At 37.8% G+C, this 9402-nt stretch overlaps 1 protein-coding gene and 1 long non-coding RNA gene across 3 annotated transcripts; both read left to right on the forward strand.

The window, feature by feature from the left end:
* The first annotated feature begins 1594 nt into the window (after positions 1–1594).
* Positions 1595–3065, forward strand: LOC120720715. Of its 2 annotated transcripts, XM_040010488.1 has the most exons (3): positions 1595–1951; positions 2168–2223; positions 2381–3031. In XM_040010488.1, exons 2-3 carry the CDS (start codon positions 2209–2211, stop codon positions 2972–2974), a joined length of 609 nt encoding a protein of 202 aa, XP_039866422.1. In that variant the 5' UTR covers positions 1595–1951; positions 2168–2208; the 3' UTR covers positions 2975–3031. The 2 variants fall into 2 exon arrangements, with proteins under 2 accessions (XP_039866422.1, XP_039866423.1); XM_040010489.1 differs by lacking the exon at positions 1595–1951 and having other exon boundaries at positions 1967–2223; positions 2381–3065.
* A 3476-nt stretch (positions 3066–6541) lies between these two features.
* LOC120720714 lies at positions 6542–8690 on the forward strand. Its single transcript, XR_005693015.1, has 4 exons — positions 6542–6662; positions 6858–7169; positions 8249–8365; positions 8631–8690. It is a non-coding gene; the product is annotated as an uncharacterized LOC120720714 (long non-coding RNA).
* The last annotated feature ends 712 nt before the right edge of the window (positions 8691–9402 follow it).

Here is a 9402-nt window from a genome sequence, read left to right on the forward strand (position 1 = left end):
AAAGAACAGTTGCTTCGGACACAACCCTCCACACCTAGCCCTGGAAAAAGAGCCATGTGTCAGGTCAAACACAAATGCAAGAACAATCATGCCACTGTGCGATGTGTTCACTGCTACAGATACACATGTGGTAAATGCAGACTACAGATACCATGGCAGTGCCAGGATTGTGAGTGATTGCTGAAAATGTTGAAATGTACTCACTCACTTCTTATTATTATTTGTAAATATGTGTACAAATGGTTGGTTTTTTGTACTGTTTTTATCAATAAATCTCAGCAACAAAGGAAATACACCCATGTGTGTTGATTTCTCCCTAAGATGGCAAACTGAAACACAAGTTTCCTTGTGGCTCAGGAAACTAACCACTCCAAGTTGGTGACTTTTGGAGATTTATTTTCCTGGATGATTGAGAATGCATCAAGACGAACACAAAACGAAGTTCACCGCTTTTAGCAGCCCCCCCCCCCCAGGCAAACAAAGAGGCAGTTGGCAGTTAGAAATCAGCAATCATTCACACACCCCCACTCCCCTCCAGAATTCTCAGGTAAATACCTAATTTACATATGAATGACTAGCCAATTTAGCTTCCACTTGGCTGAAGCTAAAGCCTAGCTAAAAGCCTACCAGCCATTTGGCAACTCAGCCCATCACACGTCCACGTCTCTCCTTGTTTCGTCTTTTATTATGAAAGGGTTGTGTTTCCATGTTCAGTGTGTTTCATTTTGCTTCCCTGTGGTGTCAGGTTCATTTGTGTCAGCTGTGTTTCCACTTCCCTCCTTTCTCTTCTGTGTGTTTAAGTCCGCTGTCTTCCTCTGGGCAGTGTTGGTGCGTTTTCCTCCGTTCACGTTATTCCGGGTTTCAGGTTATCTCCTGATTCTGTTTAGGTCCATGTTCATGTTCATGTTTTTTCATCAGAGTTTCTCGCATGCACCTCCTCGGATTCATGTTCATGTTTTTCTTGTCATAGTTGTCATAGTCATACCGAGTTATTCCCAGGATAGGTTTTAGTTTTAGTTTCCGCCCCTGTTTGCTGGGCCTTGTTTTGTGTTCGTGTTTTTCAACCTAATAAATGGTTTGTTTTTTGTTAAGATTCAGTTCCATCTCTCCCTTGTCTGCTTCCGGGTTCATATTGCAATCACATCAGCCACAGTGACAATAAACTTATTTTGATTTTTAACTTTCTTTATTTTTTCAACAATATTATGTATATATAAACATTTTGCATCTTACAATATAAAGCCTGGATCCTGCACATATTGCACTTTGAACTTGAACTGTGTTGTCTGTTTATTGGAGATTGTACTACTTGAATTCATTATCCTGGTGATATAACACATTAATTCTCCATTTGGAATCAATATAGTATATAATACAGTATCTGTCTATCCATCTATATAGCTATTGAATTGAACTGGAGTGAATGGAAGAGAATTAAATAATGGATTTCATGTTCATGTTTATCTATGTTGTAACAGTGACGACTTGAGACATCTGTTTGGCACTATATGAAGAGAATTAAATAAAATTTAAATGAAAATGATATTAACTGTATTATACATTTCATATTTTTGGATGAGACACTGACAGTGTGCTGTTATATAACTCAGGTATTTTTAAGGCCTGACTGGTGGCATTGGTGCCCATTGCTTTACTGTGCTGTTGGATGTGTATGTGGGCTATCCCTTGTACCTGACATTTGATTGGGCATCACTGTGTTGCTATGGTATGATCCTGGTAGTTGTTGTTAATAAAACAATAACAAATTCAAATTCAAACATTGCTGCGTTCTTCTGTCACTGAGGATTCCAAACCTGCACTCAGTCTCCTCATTACTTTGGTATTGAACAGACAAACTTTGGAGCTCCTGCAAACTTTATTCACAAACTGCAAATATTTTACACAAATCTGCGACTGACAACAAGCACAGAGACTTCAAACAATCACTGAAGTAAGGACTGAAAGATTTACTTTTAAACAATAATGATTAAGACCTTTCTCGTAAGGTTGTTTTCCCTTGATTGCCAGCTGTTACTGTTTTTATCTTCATATCTTTCATATTTGTCCACCTAAACAATGCTTTAATGATACAGTTTGAGAAGTTTGATATGAATTTATCCAACTGACTTGAAAATGAAACTGACAACTGTCCTGTAATCTTACACAGAGAAACCAAATCCTGCGTCTTTGCCTTGACAGACGCCTAAAATGGCTCGAGCTGTGGTAAGTTACCCTTCACTGTGTCTGTTTCTAAACATTAAATTGTGTGAATTTTTAAAGAAAAATCCAACAACAACAATAATAATATGTAACAGAGCAAAACGTCAGATGACTTAAATGTTCCTCTGCAACACAAAGTCAAAGTCTGCCTCCTCCACAGGCAAAGGAGAAGCTCCCACACTCATCCAGTGCAGACCGTTGTGCTCTGGACAATGAAGTTCCCGCTTTCATGTTCCGACCTATCAGCACACCTGCATGTGAGCTCCTAAGTCCACCACCTGCTGATGCCAGCTTTCAGTCGAAGGACACAGACAAGATCATGCATCCAGATTTGAAAAACGATCGTTCATCCCTGGATGATGACGTGACGTTTTTCATGTGTCCTACTGATGTTCCTCTGCCTCCGAGACCTCCACCCACTGCAGAGGTAGGTCTCTGCAGAAAGCGCAGATATTCTACTGCTTTTTCTGTTAATGATGAAGAGGAACATTTGATGCCCAAACGCATGAGGCTGATGAGTTGGGATGTCTCTAAGTCTCCAGCTGCTGAGAAGGAGTATGTTTGCTTTACGTGTCCTGAAGACAAGAGGTCTGAGTTACCTCTCAGCTCCCTCCAAGGCCATCCACCATCACAGGTCAATAATAATGACACTGACCAGTGTACCATTCTGCTGCCTCCTGAAATCCCAGTACCTCCAAGTCCTGCCCCTGTTGGAGTTCTAGAAACTGTTGATTTTCCTTTTGTTGATAATTAAATACATGTTTGTGGTAATAAATACATTTTTGAGCAAATACACGTTGATATGATTTGGTTGATTATGATGGTTATAATTATCCAAACAGTATTATTCCTAATAAGATCTTTACTGTTTCTACTTATTTTCTCCATGAACTATTTTGATGTCTATTTTGAAGATCCACTCATATCATGACAGTATGCTTATTCTCAGTAGAGTGTATAGCCACATCTGAAGAAAGAATAAATTAAAGTCAGTCATTAACAACTTACCACATACGCCGGAGCTGAATTCAAGATGTAAGCAGACGTTTCACAGATATCTTGGTTGTCTTTCCATTTCCTACACTAACAGTATCCTGAGAATTGGCTTATAGAGCTGATATAAAGGTGAAATTTGATGACTTAATCGAAGCATCATCAGCTTAAATGCAAATGAATCCACTGTACTTGAGGTAACCTAACACTGACCATGAACGCCACAATCACTGTGCGCCAGTCCAACACAGTGCTTTACTGTGAACTCACCACAGTGCTGCAAACTAAAGTGTTTATCTTCCAGTCCAATCCAATCCATCTTTATTGAGAAAGCACTTTAAAAAACCCAGGACAAAACCAAAGTGCTGTACAGTAAATGAGTTAAGAACAATAGAATAAAACATAACAGTAAAAAAATAAAACACATAATACATAGAAAATTTAAACAGCCCTATATTTCAAAACAAGATAAAACAGCAAAAATAAACTAAAAAAACTCAAACTAAAAACCAACATCTTACAAGGTGTCAAAGGTCAGGGTGAAGAGATGAGTGTTCAGGAGTGATTTAAGAACAGGCAGAGAAGAAGCCTGTCTAATCTCTAAAGGCAGATCGTGTCACAGTTTCAGAGATGCTGCAGCAAAAGCACGATGTCCTCTAAGTTTACGCTCAGTCCTGGGAACATTCAGGAACAGCTGATCAGCTGACCTGAGACAGCGGGTGGGTTTATAAGACTGTGGCAGCTCAGAGAGTTAAGATGCAGCTAGGTCATGGAGAGCTTTAAGAGACATTAATACCAATAAGCTGCTAAGATGATGTTGTATTTTATTTACATGTCTGTTTTAGCACTTTAACATTTGCATCTGTCTAACTGGCTAACCATGCAAGACTATTGCAAGCATTGCTCTGTAATAGTGCGACATTTTGGACCCCAGGAGGTCCTTCTGTATCTGCACCATGTTTGACCTGCAGTCTTTATAGCCGCCTATGTATATTCTTTTAAACCTTTTTATTGTTTTTAAATGATAGTTACGGACCAAATGTTAAACTATATAGTTGAATATATAGTTAAAGTGTTTCTCTAGATACAGAGAAAGGTTTTACATCAAAAGGTCATCTGTCTGCATATAAAACAGAAGCTTTCATGCAGATGCACTTCCTGTTTAGAGACTTTGAGGTTTAGGTAGTGACGGGGGTGATTTACTGAGCGTGTAAGTTTTCCTCCTGTCAACACACTCTACAATGCCGCCCACATGCCACTCCTGTCCAGTCTTGAAAGCAAAACATGTATGTATAGTATAAAATGGTGAAATGCTGATTTCCATGTTTCAATTGAATCACTTGATTGTAATCAATTGATTGCAGAGACTTTTGTCAAGACCCTATAGAATCAGAAGTCCCGTGAACATGCACTAATAAAAGCTGCAGTTGTAATAGGGGATAAAGTGGTGTGCACAATGTGTGTTTGGATAAGATGTCAGTAATGCATTCACATTAAAATCACAGGGTTTCTTTCTTTTTCTTATTTTTCTTACATATCATGTAAAAAAACACTCCTGCAGCATTTTTTCTCTGCCACAGATTTAGGAGAGGAAGAGTCCAGCATTTCAACACCTGTGCAAATGTTAGTTTATTTGATAGGTGCATCAGTAGTAATTATTTAAATTAGAGTTTTCAGCAGTGTTGTTGTATTTACAGCAAAGTGCCTGCAAAGTGTAAAAACTAATTAACTGATGATACTAGACCCTTAAAAGAGATAAACACCACTAGTCAAGTCATAATGGCTACTTACAAATACATAACCACTCAACACAACCCACACAGTGATCTAATGCACAAAAACAAAGGAGACTTAAACTGGCTGAATCAATTACTGTAAAGAAAACATGGAGGAAGGCTTCCTGTGGTGTCTGGCTGCAGTATAGGTCATAAACCTGCCTCCTGCATTACAGCAGACAGGTCAGGGGTCAAATGAAAAGCAAAATGTTTACCTCAGATTAAATATTTCCCAAAGTAAATTGGACAGAACTGGCCAGTTAAACACACGAGGGGATACAAATAGAAAAAATTGTCTAAAAACAATGAATGAAAACCAACTGTTAATTTAATACTTACTTCAAATTAAAAGTAATCAAACACAAAACTGACCAAATATCAAACTCAGAAATAAAAAAAACAAACAAACCCCAAATAATATATTTAAGATGAATGGTTTAGATCCCCCCCACCCAATGAGAAATGACGTAAACAAAACTTCGTGTAGCAGTGATAGCTGTGCTGCATTGAAAAAACACATCATTTTCTCTCCAGTTACCCTCAGCAGTCCAACAGACCTCCAGCACCAGTAAAACATTAACCAGAAATAGTTTATGGGACATGTGTCGTTATTTATGTTTGTGGAAATGTGCATTAAAATTAAAATAAAGATGCTGGTGTCTGACGTTACTGACTTCCCAATTGTGTGGCTTCTGGTGTGGCCTTCACAATTCAATTTTCAATTCAATTTTATTTGCACAGCGACAAATCACAACAATATAAAGTCGCCTCAAGGCGCTTTATATTGTAAGGCAGACCCTACAATAATACATACAGAGAAAAAGCCCAACAATCATATGACTCCCTATGAGTGAGCAGTCTGGAGACAGTGGGAAGGAAAAACTCCCTTTTAACAGGAAGAAACCTCCAGCAGAACCAGGCTCAGGGAGGGGCGGGGCCATCTGCTGCGACTGGTTGGGATGAGAGAAGGAAGACAGGATAAAGACACGCTGTGGAAGAGACAGAGGTTAATAACAGGTATGATTCAATGCAGAGAGCTGCATTAACACACAGTGAGTAGGAAAGGTGACTGAAGAAGAAATACGCATTGCATCATGGGAATCCCTCAGCCACATACACCTGTTGCACTACACTACAAATGCAAGCATGTCAGTTTTATTCATTTTATGCAAATCTTCGTACAAATTTTAAAGGTAATGCAGTCAAAACTTTGTAAGTATATGAGTGATTGGATGAAGCGGTTTGATGACGTAACACGCTATTTTAGTTTAAAATGCTTATAATGTTATGATAAATGGTAGTTTTGTTGTTACTTTTACAATATTATCCATCCTTCAGTTTCAGCGAACATGACAGTTAGCAGTGTAATAATTCCTCTGTGATAAAGAAAAACTAGCTTGTTTTCTTTTTGTGTGGGAGCTCGCACAGTGTTTCAACTTTACAGCCTTTTAATATGAAAGTCCTGTCAGTACACTTCCTTTTTACATCATTTCACACTTGCCCCGTGAAGGGCAACAGTCTGACGTCTGCTTAGCCAGGAAAGCTTCAGCTTGTTTCTTTCCGCACATCTTCCTCTTCACTGTCGGTGGCTCACAGACATGTTAACAAGCATGGACGTATCAAAGCTTTGCTTGATTTTGCTGTTACCACTAGCTGTGTCCCATGATGCTGAAGGTAATACAAGGAAACTATTTTCATTATGCATTATTAATATTTTTACATTTATAACCTCCTTGCTTTTAGTTTAAACTAAACACATTATTATGGGATTAAAAAGATGGTTTAACATTCACAAAATATAGAAACTAAAGTCCTCTCTGACACAGGCTGAATCTTGTATTTACCGTATTTTGCTGTCCCTGTTTACAGAGACTGTTGTGAAGACAGTCAGGAGAGAACACGATGTCACTCGGATTTGCAACAAGGAAAGTCAGACTACTATTGTTTTGATTATCTGTAAGATCAAAAGACAGAGGGACACAGGAGGAGAGTGTCATCTGCTGTATCGACACGGAGAGAACGTTACTCAGGAATGTGACCCCAGGTTCTCAATAACAAAAGAAAATCAGACTGCCTTTCTCGAGCTGACCAGTTTAACACCAGCTGATAGTGGGAACTTCACCTGTGAGTGTACAAACACTGAAGGGACATATATTGTCCATATCAGTGTCACTGTGGAAGGTAAATGCATTTTGGTTTCTTTATCTGACACAGTTATTCAGCACTGTGTTAGCATTGTATTGACCTGCTTATGTGTTTTTTATTCTTGTAATTTGTTCATTTCTTTTCTTCTTATTTTCACTTACAGCAGTTTAAATACTCTCACTGACTCATTTATCAGGTACATCTTTGAACCGAGTTGGACCACCTTCAGCCCTCAAACATGTCTTCATGTTTTGTGGCACAACAAGGCGCTAAAAACATTCCTCAAAGATTCTCAAGACATATTGAAATTACATCATCACACAGTTGCTGCAGATTTGTCATTTTTCAATTAAATGATGCTCAGTGGTTACTACAGGGTCCAAAGTTTGCAAAGAAAACCCCCCACAGAGCATTACACCACCAGCAGTCTGAACTGTTAGAAATCAACTCATCGGGCAAGGCATCGTTTTTTTTAGTCTTCTGTTGTCCAGACCTGCAAACTGTAGCCTCAGCTTGCTGTTGTTAGAGGACAGCAGTGATATCCAGTGTGGTCCGCTCTGCCTCAAGGTTTGATGTGTAAACAGCATTTTTACCCAGAGAATCACAGCTCACTGGATATTTTCTATTTTTCAGACCATTGTCTGTGAACAGAGATGATTGTGTGGGAAAATCCCAGCAGATCAGCAGTTTGTGAAGCACTCGGACCAGTAACATGTGCCATGTTGCTCTGTTTGAGCATTGATTTGCTGACATTTTATTATTTTATTAACCTTTATTTAACCAGGAAGATGAAGCTGACATGTGATTGACAAATGAAATGAACACTGAAATATTTGTGTTACACCCTGAACAGGTATACCTCATAAAGTGGCCAGTGAATGTATATAAGCAGTTGGACCAATTTCAGTTCATAGTAATATTCAGAAAAGACTGCAAAAGAAGAAGAAGACAAAAGAAAAGAGCACAGTGACAATATTTAAAGCTCTGTGGTTATAAAACTGGGGTTTCATTACTTCACTCAGAGTTTAGACGTAAACTGTGTTTGATTTGTGTTTGATTTCCAGGAAATGAAAGTAAATGATTTTACTGACAAATGCATCTTTTCAATGATTTAGACACAAACGAGGCCCACACTTCAGCAGACAAATCTTTTTCCGTTATCTGCCCGGTGTTGTGATCATCTTTATAACTGGAGTTATCGTGGGATTTATCTACTGGAGGAAAAGTAATGGGTGAGACTATTTTTGCTGCAGTAATTCAAAGATGATATAGATGTAGAGAAAGTAAAAGGAAACATCACATTTCAATAAATGAGAATTCGCTGTATGTTAAACATCATGTCTAGAATGAACACTTTTTATCCTTCCAAAAATAATTATCATTATTAAGAGAGAAGATAATATAAATGTAGATGTTCTTACTTGATTTTTCTCTGTTTGAATGTGAATAGTGTTACACTAATGCTGACATCCTTTCTTATCAACGTGGCTGCTTAAGGTCAGGAACATCTGGAGTGTCTGTACCTGAAAATCCCAACGGTTTGGTGAGCAATTTATTGCTACGATCTACAGCAGCTAGTTAAAACTTTGCAGAAATGTAGTTTTTTACCATCAGGGCCTTATGAGCCTATACTGGTGTTTTTAAAAGTTATGTTTGACTTTATGACTTTCTGTGTCGTTTCTGGGATGCTTAGGACTCAAATTGCACTGCTGGAAATAGTTTATTTTGATGCATATGCTGTTTTTTTTGCAATTTTGCATTATAATATTTACTTTTGTTTTTCCTGCATTATATAAAAATTGGTGTATTTCAAAAATAAAACTATGAAGACACTCAAAATAAATTTCCTGTGGTGGGAAACTATTTTGTGCAACTATTTTGTATTTACAGTTTTGAGGGATAAGCGTCTTAAATTTCTCTAACTAGAAATATATGTTAAAAAACAAAAACGATTTTCAATTTTTTGGTAGTTTATTGCATTTTTTTTGCAATTTATGTAATTACTGTGCACTTAATGCAGACATATTATTAAATCTGGGCTATAATGGGTTGTATTGATGGTAATAACTTGAAATGCTCCCAAAATGGCACTACAGCATGTAAAAATATAATATGAGCTCTGGCAGACTTGGTAAAACATGTACATTTAGTTTTAGGATGTGACTTATATAGATAATTACAGTATGGTTATAAACTATTAGTGCCAACTCAGTGTCCTTTATTTTGTGAAGAAGCCTTACAGAAATGAGCAGAAACATGAAATAAGGAA

Source organism: Simochromis diagramma, unplaced genomic scaffold, assembly GCF_900408965.1.
Source record: "Simochromis diagramma unplaced genomic scaffold, fSimDia1.1 OVJJ01000108.1, whole genome shotgun sequence".
Taxonomy (NCBI): domain Eukaryota; kingdom Metazoa; phylum Chordata; class Actinopteri; order Cichliformes; family Cichlidae; genus Simochromis; species Simochromis diagramma.